The sequence below is a fragment of the Bubalus bubalis genome, chromosome 20, assembly GCF_019923935.1.
Source record: "Bubalus bubalis isolate 160015118507 breed Murrah chromosome 20, NDDB_SH_1, whole genome shotgun sequence".
NCBI lineage: Eukaryota > Metazoa > Chordata > Mammalia > Artiodactyla > Bovidae > Bubalus > Bubalus bubalis.
Window position 1 is genome coordinate 27,864,182 of NC_059176.1, and position 18,982 is coordinate 27,883,163.

At 34.4% G+C, this 18,982-nt stretch overlaps 1 protein-coding gene across 2 annotated transcripts in view; it reads right to left on the reverse strand.

The window, feature by feature from the left end:
• Positions 1–581: 581 nt before the first annotated feature.
• ARHGAP5 (Rho GTPase activating protein 5) overlaps positions 582–18,982 on the reverse strand; it is a 65,589-nt gene continuing 47,188 nt past the window's right edge. For both annotated transcript variants that reach the window (XM_006056263.4, XM_025271245.3), the window contains exons 3-6: positions 14,725–14,802; positions 11,822–11,953; positions 9,755–9,860; positions 582–4,029 (exon numbers count right to left, since the gene is read on the reverse strand). In XM_006056263.4, the coding sequence (XP_006056325.1) occupies positions 3,702–4,029; positions 9,755–9,860; positions 11,822–11,953; positions 14,725–14,802 (644 nt within the window). In that variant the 3' untranslated portion in view covers positions 582–3,701. The remainder of the gene's footprint in view (positions 4,030–9,754; positions 9,861–11,821; positions 11,954–14,724; positions 14,803–18,982) is intronic.

The following is an 18,982-nucleotide window of genomic DNA, read 5'->3' on the forward strand; positions in this document are numbered from 1 at the left end:
TTAAACTTAAGATAAAACATACACAGTCATCATTCAGGTCACTGACCTCACCAGATCCGTAGAATCTGGTAACATAGTCCCATAAATTTGACTGTAATATTCATGAACCATGAAGAAAACAAAAATATTATATTCTTCAGTGTCAGCACCTCTGTTATAAACTAGAATAGGCTTCCAATATTTCCAGTACCTCAAAATAATGTCTAGCCATAGCTAAGAAACCTGTGCAACCTTGTTTTTCCAAACATTTTAAAATTATCATCTGTAGGTATACATACATAACAGATTTTGGATCTCCTCTCATGGTACAGTAAAAGCTCAATAACACAATTCTCAAAGTAAATTATGTCACCATACTGACATAATTTAAAAAATATTTTCCTATTTTATGAAAAAAAAAAAAAGTTGATTTTTACCAATGAAATGGTAAAATTAGAGGCAACTATAACTTAAAATCACATAGCTTCTTAATGTTTTATTCATAGCATTCTTTACACAGAAGCTTCACTGATATTAAATTTACTGCAGCATCCTGTTGGTGAAGCACAAAAAATTACATTATAAACAAAGAAACAAAGCACTTTGACTTTTTAAAATTATATATATATTTATATCCAATTGACAAATAGCATCACAATTATTACCGTATAAAAAAACTAAAAATCACCATGTAAGCTAAGGCCTAAGTTCTTAATCCAACTGTTCCCTTCTGTTACTATCCAAGAGATATAAGAAATTAAATTCCAGTACCTCAAAAAAAAAAAAAGGTCTATACTATTTACATACAGTATGGAAAATAAAAGCTGCTTTTTGGCTAAGTTAGATTGCTGGTACCTACATTATTTACATTGTAAATATTAGAGGGAGAAAGCACTACTAACAAATACCATTTCAAATGAAAATATATTTTGCCTGGAATTTTGTTCTAAAATTAACTGTATATCCTAAATAAGTGTCTGTTGAAGAGAATTTGATTTCCCATAAATCTACTGAAAATTTAGACAGTTCCACTATGCTTCTTTATATTGCTAATCTAGATAGTGTTAAGTACAATATTGAAATAAGCACTGAAGCTTAAATGAAACGATGCCAACATGTGTGTAGATGGAATTTTATTTAAAACTGTAAAATATAATGCCTTAATATTTACCCATAATTACGAGACTATCTAATATTCTTTTCATCCTTTAAGAAGTTTCATATATGACAGGTCCCTAAAACAGTGAAACCTTCCAGTAACTTACCAGAAAAAAGTTTCATTATATTATTTTGCTTGTAGAATTACTTATCTAACATTAAAAAACATATCTAAACCCTTGGCAAAAACAAACGCAATCAATTCAGTGTAACAGACTGAGCTTTAAACTGTATTTTAATTATCAATTAACTGTAACCTATTGGTTAACTGAACCAAAAGCAGAATTTTAAATGATCCGCTATGAAACTTTTCAAATCAATTATAGAATGCATAGAAAAGTGGAGATAAATTTTGGGGAAGGTGTAAGGTAGTAAATGTGGAAAATGGTAAATGCTAGTTTTAATAACAAAAGTTGCACTAAATGTACATGAAAGTTAAATTAACACAGTATAAAAGAGAATAGCTTAAATAAACTGGGATTCACATATTACAATAGCAAAGTTATGACCGAATGAACTGAAGACATGAACAGTTCTGAAAATTCTCTTTTCAGCCTACATCCAAAAGAAATAGTCAGGCTTTTTTCCTGTACATAGTTTTGAGCTTTGTCTATACCATATATAGTAGAAAAATAAATTCTTTAGCAACCTAGAAACAGTTTATAAAACTCTTACAGTTTAATTTTCTTTGCCAGACATGCTGATGTTAAACTGACAGCTATAAATTAAAGCTATATAGACAATAGGCATAAGTAATATAGAACAAGAATACTACATTTACCAGATTTTTCTTTTTAAAAATTACTGTACTTTCTTAATTCCTGTGTGCTTTGCAATAGGAATAATAGGGACTTTGTTTTCTTAGAAAAGATAATAACATGTAAGAGTATAACACAAATAAGATAATTTATAATATACATGTACTTCCACAGCAGCCTGGTTCATGTCAACATCTTGATTCTGAAGTCAAAATTAGAAGTACAATACCTAGGACATAACAGTTGGGAAAGACAGTATTTATTTTAGGAAAAAATGGAGCAAATCAAACTCTTAGGAGCATCAAATCTCAAAATCATCTATTTACTATAGTATACATTAGACAACCTTAAAATTGCAGTATGAAGATTACAACATGGACTGAAGAAATTTTTCTTTACTACACAAAATATAACCTAGCAACAAAAACCCACATTTTTTTTTCCTTTCTGGGAAAAAAAAAGGGCATGGTTTGATAATGAACAAATTTTGAATAAATCCTATCAAAATTTACCTATGCCACTTAATTCTGAAAATTTTATCCGTAATTTAGTGTTCTGGTTGTAACTTTGCTAACAAAATGTTTAACCTCCAAAGCAGCAGTCATTTACAGCAAATCTGGTACCAACATCAAAGGAAAATAATTGTTTTACAAAACGGTGCAAAAGCCACTTTGGATTTTAGTACAACATATCACAGAAAGAATATGAATACAAGTTTGCAACTTTATATATACATACTCCAAAGAGGCTGTCAGTACCCAAAGTATTTTTATTGCTATATTAGCAATGGATTTTTGGATATGTTTTTTTAAGGGCCACATAAAAATAGATTCAAGGGACAGATTAAATTGAAGTCCTAGATTAAAATGTTTGGTTTAAAGAATTTTCTACAACAAATTTCATGTTTATGTATGAAAAGTTATATAACCTTATATGAAAATGTCATGAAGTATTTTCTACACTATACTAAATGTATTTCCCAAGAGGGAAAAAATTAAAATATCTAAAATATATTAGATTAAGATTACAAGACCATAATAGATCTTTTGAACATGCATCTGTTTACAGAATTAACAGTATACAAGATGTTGGTTTCATTATGGACTACAAAGAAATGAGTTGGTGACAACTATCCTTTGCACAACATTATCAACTCACTTTAGCCACAAGCATGTCCTTGGTATGTGTGTACAAGAAATATTTTCATTTACCCCCATCAAATCATCCACAGGTTTACTTAGAAGATGAAGGTGCAGAAATATGTTAAATGTATTTTTCTTTCCTTCAAACAACATCCCAAGCATGGCATAAGTAGCCTGAAATAATAAAATACTTAACTGGGCTTTTTAGTTATCTACACAGACTACTAAAAGTAAATTAAGTTGCTCAAATTAACACATCAAATAACAAAACCAGCCATAAAGCAGGCTGGAAAGCATTAAATGTTTCATATACGTGAGTTTTTAAATCATTTAATTTCTATAGAAAAATTTTATTCACAATATAATGTGACAGAAAATGCCACAGGAATGATATACTGATTGCAATAAGGTTGCATGCAACAGCAGCTTTGTATTTTATAGCTATTTTTGTTTATAAAAATTAAACCTCTCAGTCATGCTTATCACATGGTCTTAGTTTTGTAATGTAAATGAGTAAGGAATACCATACAGTTCAAAGAGGAAATGTCTCATCATTTTGAATGTGAATTATCTGTAAGAAACATGAAGTATACTACTGAACCCTGAAACATGCATGTCTAGATTTTCTTCTGTCCAATTTCAGGCTGTCTGCAATCCTTCTTACTTATATAATACCAAGAGGATCCGTCTGTAACTGTGGTTGTATCAGCTGAGGTTGCAATGGTGGTGGTAACTGAAGTGGTACCATTGGTTCTACCAACTGTCCTGGGTTTGAAGGCGGCGCTGGAGCCACAGTGTTTGCAGTTTCCACAATTTCTCCATTGTAAAAGAAAAACTGACACTGTTGAATGAATGTTTCAACAACGGATTGATGGATCTTGGTGGTAGACAGAAATTCTCGATTTTCAAAATCAGGTCTCATCAAAGTTGGCCAAAAACAGATGGATAAGTTGTCTGCTGTCATTAAGTTGACTTTATTATGTTGACTGACCCTGAAATTATGATATAAAAGAACAATTAGAAACCAGTCAAAATTCATTACAATTAAAGAATTCATGAGTTGGAAATTATTTCAGATGATTTGGCTTTACTTTTTCTTTTTTTAAATCTTAACTTCAAATTTGAAACATTTTCTTCTTGTGCATTCCATGTTCAACTACATTCTAATAACAGAAGACAGCAGTAAAATCCATTTCTTATGAGAATCAAAGATGGTTTTTACTTCCAGAAAAATTATTCTACTTCCAATCAGGAGACTTTTTAACTTTCAAAAAAAAGTTTCTAGTATTCTAAAAAAACAATCTTTTTAATCATCAACTACCTTGCACATCATCACAAATTTCAATGACAACAGTTCACAGAAGCACATTCTACCTTAAAACTCTTATGATTTAACAATAAATAATTTACAAATGACCATATATTACTAATTTGCACTTACAGTCTTTTAAATATGTGAGCATTACTACCACCATACATAAAAATCAAGAAGAAGCAAATCTTGAATTTTAACTCAAAATTATTAAATGGGGAGGAAGTTTTAGATATTTTATCCAACCCTCTCATTTCACACATAAAGAAATAGCTCAATACGCAAAGTAGCAGGAAAATTTTATACTTAACTATGCATATCAAAAAGTTTAAAACTTAAACCAAAGGACCCACATCCCCAAACATAGGAATTGTTCATCCAAGGTAAAATAAATGCCCTAAAAACATGTGTTCTGTGTTAAAAAAGGCATTATCTTTTGTTAAGAGACTAAATTAGAATAATCAGAATAAAATCAACCTTTTCTTAAAATACACTGTATAGTGGGGCCCAGTCAGGTATGTCTATGTGGTAGTCAAATAAAAATTCTGAAAATGCCTATAAATCTGAAAGACATGAACCTGGGCAAGTCTAATTGTTGAGTCAAAACAAACAAAAGGGAGGTAATGTTTGAGTTGAGTAAAGGGTAATGGGTGTTAGTAAAATACTAGGAAGAGTACTTCAGTCACAACAGTGGTTCTCAAATACTAGAAAGCTAAAGTAATCAAACAGCATGGTATTGGCATAAAAACAGACACATGGATCAATGGAACAGAACAGCGGGCCCAGAAATGAACCCACATATCTATGGACAATTAATTTTCAACAAAGGAGAATACCCAATGGAGAAAAGACAGTGTCTTCAGCAAGTAGGAGAGCTGGACAGCCACATGTAAATCAGTGAGGTTAGAACACTTTCTCACATTATACAAAAAAAAAAAAAAAAAAGAAGTCAAAACGGCATTGGACTTAAATGTAAGACATGACACCATAAAACTCCTAGACGAGAACATTGGCAAAACACTCTCTGACATTGTCGTTTAGTCGCTAAGTTCTATCTGACTTCTTTGTGACCCCATGGACTGTAGCCCACCAGGCCCCTCTGCCCATGAGATTTCCCTGGCAAGAATACTGGTGTGGGTTGCCATTTCCTTTTCCAGGGGATCTTCCTGACCCAGGGTTCAAACCTGTGTCTTTTGCATTGGCAGGCAGATTCTTTACCACTGAGCCACCTGGGAAGCCTTATTCTCTGACATAAATCACAGCAACACTTTCTCAGGTCAGCTGCCCAAGGTAATAGAAATGAAAGCAAAAATAAATGGGATCTAACCAAGCTTACAAGCTTTTGCATAGCAAAGGAAACTATAAACAAAATGAAAAGACAACCTATGGAATGGGAGAAAATATTTGCAAACAGTGTGATTGACAAGAAGTTAATTTCAAATACACAAATAGTTCATACAACTCAGTAGCAAAAAAAAAAAACAAAACAAAACACAAACCCAATCAAAAATGAGCAGAAAACCTAAATAGACATTTCTCCAATGACATACAGATGACCAATAGGCACATGAAAACATGCTCAACATTACTAATTATTAGAGAAATGCAAATTAAAACTATACTGAGATACCATCACACACTACTCAGAATGGCCATCATCAAAAGTCTACAAATAATAAATGATGAACAGGGTGTTGCAGAAAGTGAACCCTCCTAAACTGTTGTTGGTGCGAATGTAAATTGGTGCAGCTACCATGGAGAACAGTATGGAGGTTTTTTAAAATATTAGAGTTGCCATATGATCCAGCAATCCCACTCCTGGGCATACATCCAGAAAAGATGAAAACTCTAAACTGAAATTACATATCCACCCCAGTGTTCACAGCAGCATTATTTACAAAAGCTAAGGCATGGAAGCAACTTAAGTGTCTATCAAAAGATGAAAGGATAAAAATATGGTAAATATATATACACAATGGAATAAAAAAGAATGAAATGATGCTATCTGTAGTTAATGAATGGACCTAGAGACATACTAAGCAAAGTTAAGTCAGAAAGAGAAAAATACCATACAGTATCACTTATATGTAGGATCTAAAAAATAAAATGATACAAATGAACTTATTTGTTCAAAACAGAAACAAGATTCACAGACATAGAAAACCTATGGTTACCAAAAGGGAAAGGGCAGGAGAGGAATAAATGAAGACTTTGGAATTAACAGATACACATTACTACATATAAAATACAAAAAATGATAAGACCCTACTGTATAGTACAGGGACTATGTTTGATATTCCATAATAACATATAATGGAAAAGAATCTGAGAAAGTATGTAATTGAATCACTTTGCTGAACATCTGAAACCAACATAACATTGTAAATCAACATTAAAAAAAAAAAACCACCACTTCCCAGTGGTTCTCAGTGTCTATCAGAATCTTCTGGAGGGCCTGTTAAAACACAAGATTGATAATTATGTCTTGAGTTGGGTCTGTTAATTTGCATTCCTAACAAGTGCCCAGGTTTTTGCTGATGCTGCTGGTTTCAGGACTGAATTTTGAGAAAGACTAAGGCAGTCATGTTAAGATGTGAGAAGAAGCCAGGCACAAATTGATACTTTTTGTTAAATGCTATCAGTTTAATACAGTGGCACTGTAATAATAACGTGGTGGAAACAGAAAGGAAATTTAACAGAATAAGTTAGAACTAGGCCACTTAATGTTAATGTTTGGATTTTTTTCTTCAGGATATAAGTGATCTTTACAGAAAGAGTTTTCAAAACGATCACTCTGGCATTGTGATCAAAGGAGAAAGAAAAACTGGCAGAGAGAGCTCAATGAAAAACTCGAGTTCCCTAAATGAGAAATGATGAAATTAAAACTAAAGCAGTGGCAGAGGAATGAAAAGGAAAAATAATTAAGAAAAAAAACTAATTTGACACAGTAACTCACTGAATATGGAAGGTGAAAGAGAATATATTTAAAGAACAACTCTATGGATTAATTTTTGCAATCTGTCAACCACCTATTATATATCTATCATTTATTTCTTATACTAAAATGTAAGTTCCATGAAACGTGTGATTATTTTATTTACTGATATCTGTATAGCACTTGTAAGAGTACATGGCACAAAGAGTAAACCCATTATCGTCAATAATTGAGTATTTCTTTTAAAATTTAAGTCTGATGATACAATTTCTCTATTCTACTTTCTAGTGGCTCCCCACACCATTCAGAGAAACAATCATGCAATGTTTTTTTTTCACTGACACTTACTCCCTACACCAACCTCTACAAATGTCAGTTGAACTCAACATTGAAATTAGTGATATACATGAAAGCAACCTCCTTGTGAAAATATTTTGAGGACTAAAGCTAGTCCATAGGTTACACTCTGAGTAGTACTGTCCTGTGCTTCACTCTGCTCAAGCAACGTATGCTTCTTTGCTATTCCTCAATGTATCAAACGTGCCTGTTGTCACTAACTGTTGTATCACTGGAGTCAAACACACTAGGTGTCTAACGTAATACTGATGGTGGACCAGCACATGGTTCTTTGAACATGCTCTTCCCTTTGTCCCTTTTCCATATTATTTTTTAATGAAGTTTAATTCTTATTTCAGCACTTCAAACTATAAAATAATATGTTCATATACCATCCCAACATTCCATACGAGATAATCTCTCTTCTAGTACCCTGTACACATCTGTTAAAGCATGAACCATCTGTATGGTCATTTTCAAAAGAGGAAATTCCACTACCTATACTGCAATGTTATATATGCTGGTATTTTCTCAGAGAGGGAGATTTCAGAGAAGTTACTAGAAATGTTTATAATTTTATGCTACACTGAAAACAACAAAACTTTAATATTCTCTTTTAAGAGCTACAGACTGAAATGTACTTGTTTTGGACACTGATGTTATTAGCTTAAAAAAACCAAACGAGTTCATTACAATGTTAGTAGAAAATATTGTGAAAGGTGGACTCTCAGTCTCAATAACAACTCTGTGAGGTGTTATTCTTCTCACTCTTATACAGTCAAGAAAATCAAGACTTCAGTTCAGTTCAGTCGCTCAGTTGTGTCCGACTCTTTGTGACCCCATGAATTGCAGCATGCCAGGCCTCCCTGTCCATCACCAACTCCCGGAGTTCACTCAGACTCAGGTCCATCGAGTTGGTGATGCCATCCAGCCATCTCATTCTCTGTCGTCCCCTTCTCCTCCTGCCCCCAATCCCTCCTAGCATTTTTTCCAATACTTCAACTCTTCGCATGAGGTGGCCAAAGTACTGGAGTTTCAGCTTTAGCATCATTCCTTCCAAAGAAATCCCAGGGCTGATCTCCTTTAGAATGGACTGGTTGGATCTCCTTGCAGTCCAAGGGACTCTCAAGAGTCTTCTCCAACACCACAGTTCAAAAGCATCAATTCTTCGGCGCTCAGCGTTCTTCACAGTCCAATTCTCATATCCATACATGACCAGTGGGAAAAACCATAGCCTTGACTAGATGGACCTTTGTTGGCAAAGTTATGTCTCTGCTTTTGAATATGCTATCTAGGTTGGTCATAACTTTTCTTCCAAGGAGTAAGCATCTTTTAAATTTCATGGCTGCAGTCACCATCTGCAGTGATTTTCAAGACTTAGGAAGGGTTAAAAAATTTGTTCAAGGCCACAGAACTAAAAACATTTCAAAACCAAATCTATTTAACTCCAAAGTCTTGAGGTTTATCCCATTATACAATATCAATATTTTCTTTCATTTAACAAATGATATTGGCAAGAGTTTCTTTATAGAGAAAAGCATGAACTTGAAGCTCTACATTATTTAAGGTTTTTGATATTGGATAATGTTATACATTTCAGTCAAGAAGGATGGTAATATGAATTCAAGTTTCTAATAGACTTTCACTATGAAGACTATCTAAACAAAACAAGCAAGATATACAAAAGAAATTGCACAAAAGAAGAGGGAATCAAACCACTTAATAAAATTTGGATTCTAATCGTAAGATGTGCCACTTGAGCATATGATTTCTCTCTTTAAATCTCAATTATTCCAACTTCAAACAGGTTGATTTGGTTAATTATCTACATGTCATTTTGTAACTAAAATTCTAAGATTCTATAGGAAAGAACCGTTATAGAATAGCAATGACAAAAAAAAAAGTACTCACCACACTTACTTTTTATAAAATCATTACGTATACTAAAAGGGTCATATATCTTTCTTTAAAAAGCTTGATGAAAAACCTATTTTACAAATCCAGGAAAAAATGATCTAGAGATTCAAAATTGAACTGTATGTTTAGTTTGTCTCTATCTTAAAATTATCCAATTTATAGTTACATGTTGAAATCTGTAGTGCATTTTACTTGCAAAAACAAAAAATAAAAATACCTGTTTAGATGTGTTATTATATATCTGAATACATCATAGTTAACAGGATGAAATTTCTTAACAATTTCTTTCAGTGCATGAAGACGTTCTGCTTTATCCAGGATTTCTGTAAAAGTAGTGAGGAATTTGTATGAAACACAGACATTAAAAAATACTGATAAAGCTTCTTGCTATGCTTATTGTATAAAACAATCAAGAATGTATATGAAATATGTTAGGAGAGGTAAACAAAAATAAGGAAAATGTAAAGAATCTGCTAATAAATAGATTATCATTCATTACAGTAAGACTCTTCACAAAGCTAATAACTGAGTAACTTGGGGATGGCGAAATCGTGTATTAGTAATTTTTTAAAGCAACATCTAACTAGATACTGACTTAGAATCAACTAATTACTAATAAATCTGTTAAGCTCTTAATATTCATGGTACAAAGAGTAAATATTTTAGGCTTTGTGGGTGAAACTATTCAACTCTGCAGTTGTACAAAAGCAGCCATAGACAATATGCAACAAGAGTGGCTTTGTTCCAACAGAACTTAAAAAAAAAAATCTGAATTTCATATAATTTTAACATATCATATAATTTTTTCTTTTAACATTTTCAACCATTTAAAAATGTAAAAAAAACATTCTTAACTTGAAGCCTTCTGAAAACTGATGGCAAGCTGCATTTTTGGCCCACAGGTCAGTTTGCCAGCACCTGATTTAAAGCATCACCATATACTTATTTATAATTCACTTAGCTTATCAAACATCTTTTTTCACAATCACTACAGCGGTCAGTTACTTTTCAAACTTATGCAAATTATGAAACAGGATAACTGAAAGGCAGTTCTGCAATAAATAGGAGGAGAGAAGAGAGCACCCTTACTGCTTCTCTTCTTCATTCACTTCTTTCTTCCAAAATAACAGTGGGTTCCTCTGGAGGGGTCCAATCTGCATAGCAACTCATGGCAGGTAGTATGAATACCACTTACTGTGTATTAGTCACTCAGCTGTGTCTGACTCTGCGACCCCATGAACTGCAGCCCACCAGGCTCCTCTGTCCATGGGATTGTCCAGGCAGGAATACTGGAGTGGGTAGCCATTCCCTTTTCTAGGCGATCTTCCTGACCCAGGGATCAAACCCAGATCTCCCACATTGCAGGCAGATTCTTTACCATCTGAGCCACCAGGGAAGCCCCAAAACCAAGTACTAACAAATTTCTCATTTGCCACATATTACTTCTAAATCAGCCCTCAATAATTTCCTAACTAGGAAAGTTCTAAGGCTATTGTTTACAGTCAAAAAGTAAGAAAATCTAAGCTATCAAATGGACCATTTTCTCAGTTTATATATGCGACTATGTATAAGGCAACTGGATCGTGTGCCAATATATTGAAGTGGATTTTAATTAAAAGAAAATTAACTGAGAACTCTAACAATCAAAATCGTAAGAAAGTAACTTCACTCTAAAGAGCCTGAAGACTTGGAATCAGAAGGACATACTGATGAGAAATATTTAGAAACTAAATATTGAGAACACAGTAAGGATCAAGCACTAGGTTACCTGACAGTCAAATAGACCTTTTTTCCCTCATTTTCCAGATAACAAATGAGTATCTGCTAAGTGGAAACATCTGGATGAATGATTATGCCAAGTAAGAATCAATACTGAATAGATCCTCATTTTCCTGTCTCTCTCTCTCAAAAACTGACTTAAGACATGAGGCCAAAGTTAATTTCTTTGACTTAAAACGTATTTAAAAAAAAAACATACTTTACTGAAGTACGTTACAGATACATTCATTTGAAGAATTAATTTCTTTTTCCTACAATGCCTTTGAGTTTGATTCAAACACAAACCTCAAACTTCTAGCACTATGATCTAACTTCTAGGAGCACCTAGTTATCTAGGAGGCTAGCTAAAAGTATTTAAAGGGAAAGAACTTTAACAGACAGCTCTAGAAGCTGAATTTTTATTTGCTACACATTCTACTGAATGACCTCTTTTAACACATAGCAACCAATGTACAAACCCCACTATCATCATCCCACTCAAAAAAAAAAAAAGGCTTATACTTACTTGCTGCTTCCAGTAGCTCTGGATGAAGAGAATATGGAATTAAAGGATCTGGTAGATCTGCAAAGAAAGCTTTAAGAGCTCCAGCTACAGCATTTACTGTTACTTCCATTGATACTAGACTGATATTATGATCTACAAGACAAAAATTGAAATTAAAAATTATAATAAATTTAAATTTATAACAAGAGAAGTAAGCTAAATGGGTATTTGAAGATCCAAAGATATTTAAGTCTTCTCATTGATCACCTTTATTTAAAGGCAGATTCATCTCTCCCCCATTGTTTTAATGTAAGTTTGCCTGATAAAACTGTAGATAATCAAAGAGAAAACCAAGCAAGGAGCATTTTCTGTTACAATAAAAAAACCTGTTAGGCTTATTAGTATACAGGCAATATTATTTAACATCTCTCTTCTCTTAAAACATTTTGTTTAATGTAAGCTATTTTTAAAAGACGTCATAAGGAAACAGAGACACAAAGATAGGAATCATACATATAAATTCAAGCTTCAACTTTTTAACTTATACTTTAAAAATTTTAATATAAAATACTTTAAACACTTATCAGTGAAGTTCTGACTTTAAATAAATAAGAACAGAACACAGTAAAGGTGTATTATAAGGTTAATTTGCTATTTTAAAGTCTTATTTTCCTTTTATAAATACAATGAATACTTATGATAAAGAAAAAAGTACCCCCATAATCAAGAGATAATCACTGTTTATACTTTAGCATGTTTCCTTTCATCCCTTTTCTGCTCATTTGAAAAAAAAAAAAAAAAAGATGAATCACATATATATTTTATATTCAATTTTAAGGCATTATCCAAGGTTATTAAAATTTCTTTTAAATAATTTTTAAGGGAGCAGGAAACATTTCATTGCAATTTCAAGCTTGTAGAAATTCTGCAATAATAATAAAAATATAAGGAACTCACACATACCCTTAACCAAGAATCACCAATCTTTACATTTTGTTCCACACATAAACAATTTTAACAACTATAAAACATTCTCCCAGACACAAAATTTACATAATATTCTATTACTGAAGATTTAGATTTATTTCATTTAAAAAAACTATAAAGATTTTATGATTAAAAACTTGTATTTACTAATGCTTACTTCCTTAGGCAGGCTACATTCCTTGAAATATAAGCTACCCAGTGAACATTTAACACAGTGTCTGGCACAGAAAATTCATCATATGCATTATCTCATTATTCTTCGGTTATTTTTATCATTCCCATTCTGAAGCAAAGTGAAGTCGCTCAGTCGTGTCCAACTCTTCGCAACCCCATGGACTGTAGCCTACCGGGCTCCTCCGTCCATGGGATTTTCCAGGCAAGAATACTGGAGTGGGGTGCCACTGCCTTCTCCAGGGGAACTTCACGACCCAGGGATCGAACCCTAGTCTCCCGCATTATAGGCAGACGCTTTACCATCTGAGCCACAAGGGAAGCCCAATTCCAGATTAAAAAGTTGCTGTTTAGAAAGATTAACTTCCAGAGATCACAAAGACAGTAAATGACTTCCCAGGTGGCTCTAGTGGTAAAGAACCCGCCTGCCAATGCAGGAGATGTAAGAGATGTGGATTTGATCCTTGGGTTGGAAAGATCTGAAGGAGGGCACAGCAACCCACTCCAGTATTCTTGCCTGGGAAATCTCATGGACAGAGGAGCCTGGCGGGCTGCAGACAATAGGGTCGCGAATAGCTGGACACAACTGAATCAACTTAGCACAGTAAGTGGTAGAACTACAAAACAAAACCAGAAAGTCTAAATCAAGAGACCCTGGTACTGATTATTCTTCCTTTATTACTTAGAAGTAAAATTGTAAGGATTTGATAAAGTCTAAACAGTTTTTGTAACAAAATACTTTTAAAAAGTGAAACACTAACAATACTCTTTCAAAGCAAAGCATACACACCCCCTTCTCCAACACTCAACAATTTTACCATTTCAACATATATAATCTTTGTTATTTTATATGGTTATCTAGTATTCTGCTTGTAAACATGAGTGGACTCCCCACCTTTAAAACAAAATACAAACAATGCTGCAATGAATTTCTTGGTAGGCTTACACGAAGACTTGTAACAAATATTTACAAATGGAATTTCTCCAGCAAAAGCTATATAAAGCACCCATAACCAATAATATACAACATACCTGTTTGCCTATGCCCTACCAATAATCTTTTCCATTCTCATAATAAATACAATCTTTTTGTTTTAATTTTTATTTATTTATAACTGACAGAGGCTAAGCATATTTTCATATGTATGTTGTTCTTCTGAAATAAATTGCTTAATCTAGCAAAGAAAGTCCATAGCCCCCCTAGATTTGCAGTTTTTCTCCTGATTTTGTTTTATCCACTGTTCCATACAGAAGTTTTTACATTTTTAAGCAGTCCAGTTTATCATCTTGTTCATGCTTACTAGGTTTCATGTTAAGTTTAGGCCTCTCCCTACTGCAAGATTATAAAAATATTCACTCATTTTTCTCCCTAGTACATACAGTTTTCATTTTTTTCACTTAAATCTTTGATCTCATATAGAATTAATTTAATATGAGTAGGAAATTCAGCTTTTTAAAAAATCCCTAATTAGTCAGTTGGCACAGTATCATGAAAAAAAAAAAAAACACTTTCAAATTGCACTTAAAGGTAAATCTGCATACACAAAGATGATGATGCATCATAACTCAATTTACTGCTTTTCCAATTGTGCTAATGGATTTACAGCTCTCCTGTTTCTTGACTCTTGTATCTGTTTGATTAAATACTCCTAATACTACTTCAAAACTTTCTTCCATAATACATAATCTTAAGGAGGTTTTCATATGAAATTTCAATAAGGAAACTAACAAAATGATAATCTTGCCTTATATAATTATCTTTTTACCTTGATCAAACTGCTTTTGAATATTGTCTTGATCAGTTTTGTTCCCACTAACACGGTAGAGTCCTTCAGTACATAATCCTAAAATAAAGAAAGAGACTTTTATACATGCATATATAAGTACAACAAAGAATATACTTAACCTTATGTACAACTTAGTGACTTACAAAATATGGTGGTAAATATTTTTAGGAACAAAATAATTTTGAACATTTCATTTAAAGTAAGTTCACAATGGACTATTTTAATTTTACACCAGTTAGGCTACTCAGTTCCATGCAAAAAGTGAGAAGAAACATTCTTCCTATTTCTTTTACTAAATACATCTAATTTCCTGACTGTGATATATTGAAAAAAACCAAAAGACACCGAAAGGTGAAGAGAAGGTGAATTAACAGCAACTCTAAGAACCTGAAAAACAACATGACTGAGTTCTCTGGGTTTACTTTTTGCCTTATATTCCCTAGACTAGGCAACAGAGAAGCCTGCAACCCAGAAACACTGATGAACACAGGCAAAAAAATAAAAACAACAATAAACCACCACTCAGAAAACCAACAAGAAAAGCCTGCTCTCTCTGGTGAAAGGATTGGGAAAGGTGTAGATTAGCAAGCAAAATCATTTTTTAATTACTGCCCTACTCCAGCCAAACATCGTGGAACCTACTCCTCCTCATTCACAACAATGGCAACCAAGCAGAATTCTACTTTAGCCAGCAGCAACAAAGGTGTCCCTTCCCCTTTCAAGATGTCAGCAAGGGCTGACTGAAGTCTGAAGTTTTAACTACCACCTTGACGTAAGAGGTACCCTCCCCTCTCCACCACAATGGTCAACAGAGGCTGGTGGAGATCAAGCAGGGTGGGGAGTCCAATCTTCTAGCCTCACTTTGTAGTAATGAGGCAGCCTTCCTCCTCGGCTAGTACAGTGTCAGAGGAGGCCTGTTAAAAATAGATTTAAATAAGACTCAAAGTTTCACAGCATACTATTCAAAATCTAGAATAAAAACATAATAAAATGAAAATCATTCATCATTTCAAGAATCAAGAAAATCTCAACCTGAATGAGAAAAGACAATTAATTGACACCAATGCAAAGATGTCAGTTGTGGAACTATCTGATAAGGATTTCAAAGCATCATAAAACACTCTGGTGAACAATTATAAACACACGTGAAACAAACTTCCTAACAGAAAGTTTCAGCAAAGAAACAGAAATATAAAGAACAACAAAATGGAAATTTTAGAACCAGAAATACAGGAACAGAAACAACAAATTCACTGAATGCTATCAACAACAAATGATGACAGAGAAATGAGCAAGTGATCTTGAAGACAAACAACAGAAATTATCCAGTCTAAAGAACATAAAGAAATTAGACACACACACACACAAAAGACGAGCTGCAGGGATTTTTGGGACAACCGAAGAACCAAGATTTGTATCATCAGCCCCAAACCTATCCCTATGTTCAATGGGAAACTTCTAAAAGAGACTCAATTTGATAAGGCATTGTACTCTTCTGATCACAAGGAGGAAAAAAAAGAACAGAATAGTGGATTCTGTCAAACTTATTTCCAGAGCAATATCAAAGGTGCTTGTATGGGACAATATATTAATCCCTTCTAATTTTCATCAGGTTAAATTATTTTATTAATATTTTGTTTTATAAATTTCACAAATATCTTTACATACGAAGATGTGAAAGGGGAAAAAAAATGTACCTCACATTGCAGGAAACAAGTCAACATTGAGAAATTCATGAAAATAAAGGTAAGGGAAGATCCCCTGGAGAAGGAAATGGCAGATCACTCCAGTAGTATTTTTGCTCGGAAAATCCCATGGACAGAGGAGCCTGGCAGGCTGTAGTCATAGGACTGCAAAGAGTTGGACACAACTGAGCGATTGAGCACAAACACACAAACACGCAAAAAAGGTAGCAAAAATCCACTGACAAGTTTCATGGGTCAAAGTTATTAAATCCAAAGTTTTAACTTCAATAAAGCACAGCTGCTGCTGCTAAGTCGCTTCAGTCATGTCCAACTCTGGGTGACAGGCTCCCCTGTCCCTGGGATTCCCTAGGCAAGAACAATGGAGTGGGGATAAAGCACAGCAGACACCACCAAATAACCAAAATTATCATTTACTGTGGGACAAAATAACATCCTACCCCAACAACTCAACACTCAAAACATGAAGATCATGGCACCCAGTACCATCACTTCATAGCAAATAGACAGGGAAAAAGTGGAAACAGTAACAGACTTTATTTTCGTGGGCTCCAAAATCACTGTGGACAGTGACTGCAGCCATGAAATTAAAAGACGCTTGCTCCTTGGAAGAAAAGCAGTGACAAACCTGGACAGCATATTAAAAAGCAGAGGCATTACTTTGCTCTCAAAAGTCCATATAGTCAAAGTTGTGGTTTTTCCAGTTGTCATATACGGATGTAAGAGCTGGACAGTGAAAAAGGCTGACTGCTGAAGAATTTATTTCTTCAAACTGTGGTGCTGAGGAAGACTCTTGAGAGTCCCTTGGACAGCAGGGAGATCAAATCAGGCAAATCTAAAGGAAATCAACCCTGAATATTCACTGGAAGGACTGATGCTGCAGCTCTAATACTTTGGCCACCTGATGCAAAGAGCTGACACTGGAAAAGACTCTGATGCTGGGAAAGATTGAAGGCAGGAGGAGAAGGGGACGACAGAGGATGAGATGGTTGAATGGCATCACGGACGCAATGGACAAGAGTCTGAGCAAACTCTTGAGAGGGATGATGAAGGACAGGTAAGCCTGGCATGCTACAGTTCACTGGGTCACGAAGAGATGGATACAACTGAGCAACTGAACAACAATACCAACAGATATGATGCACTTAGATACAACAATACTTTGGTGGTATTTCTAACTAAAATGCAAAATTCGAATCCAATAATGAGGAAAAGAAACCTCAAATTGATGGAAAAAGAAAACGTTTATTTGTATAGTAAAACACCAATCCATAAACATAATAAAAATGATAGACTAACCTGACATAGTGACAAGCATTTATTTGCTACATGAAAAAGGAAACATGTGTAATCATCCATGCTAAAAACCTTGCCTTCCTTTCACTGATAACTGATGTATTTTTTCTTTTTTAAAAAGCAGCAGCAATAGCAACTTATTAATCTAGATGTGAATTAAATCATCCAAAGTATCCATCCTGGGCCTTCAAGTAATACAGGCATTAGAAATCTATACCAATATTCCAAAACTAAACTTAAAATATGTTTTAACCAAGTACTATCACCTTTTTTTCTTCCATTAGAAAGATAAACCCTTACACTGCACAGAACTCACTATATCTGAAGTTCTAAAAGTGTCTAAGTTCTATTTGAGTTAATAGATATAAAATAAAAGAGTTTCACTAAAGTCACAAAACACACAACAAACAGTAAGGGAGAAGTAAGCTGTGTAGATAATCCATGAATTATATAGTTTCCATGGGAGGCGGAATCAGCAAAAGAGATGAAGAAACAAATTTTGAAGCTTGGTTCCCCAATAAAAGCAACTTAAAGTGAAAGTGAAGTCAATCAGTCAGGTCTGACTTTTTGCGACCCCATGGACCGCAGCCTACCAGGATCCTCCATCCATGGGATTTTCCAGGCAAGAGTACTGGATGGGTTGCCATTTCCTTCCCCAGGGGATCTTCCTGACCCAGGGATCAAACCTGGGTCTCCTGCATCATCAGTTCAGTTCAGTCGCTCAGTCATGTCCGACTCTTTGAGACCCCATGAATCGCAGCACGCCAGGCCTCCCTGTCCATCACCAACTCCCGGAGTTCACTCAGACTCACGTCCATCGAGTCAGTGATGCCATCCAGCCATCTCATCCTCTGTCGTCGCCTTCTCCTCCTGCCCCCAATCCCTCCCAGCATCAGAGTCTTTTCCAATGAGTCAACTCTTCACATGAGCTGGTCAAAGTCCTGGAGTTTCAGCTTTAGCATCATTCCTTCCAAAGAAATCCCAGGGCTGATCTCCTTCAGAATGGACTGGTTGGATCTCCTTGCAGTCCAAGGGACTCTCAAGAGTCTTCCCCAACACCACAGTTCAGAAACATCAATTCTTCGGCGCTCAGCCTTCTTCACAGTCCAACTCTCACATCCATACATAACCACAGGAAAAACCATAGCCTTGACTAGACGGACCTTTGCTGGCAAAGTAATGTCTCTGCTTTTGAATATGCTATCTAGGTTGGTCATAACTTTCCTTCCAAGGAGTAA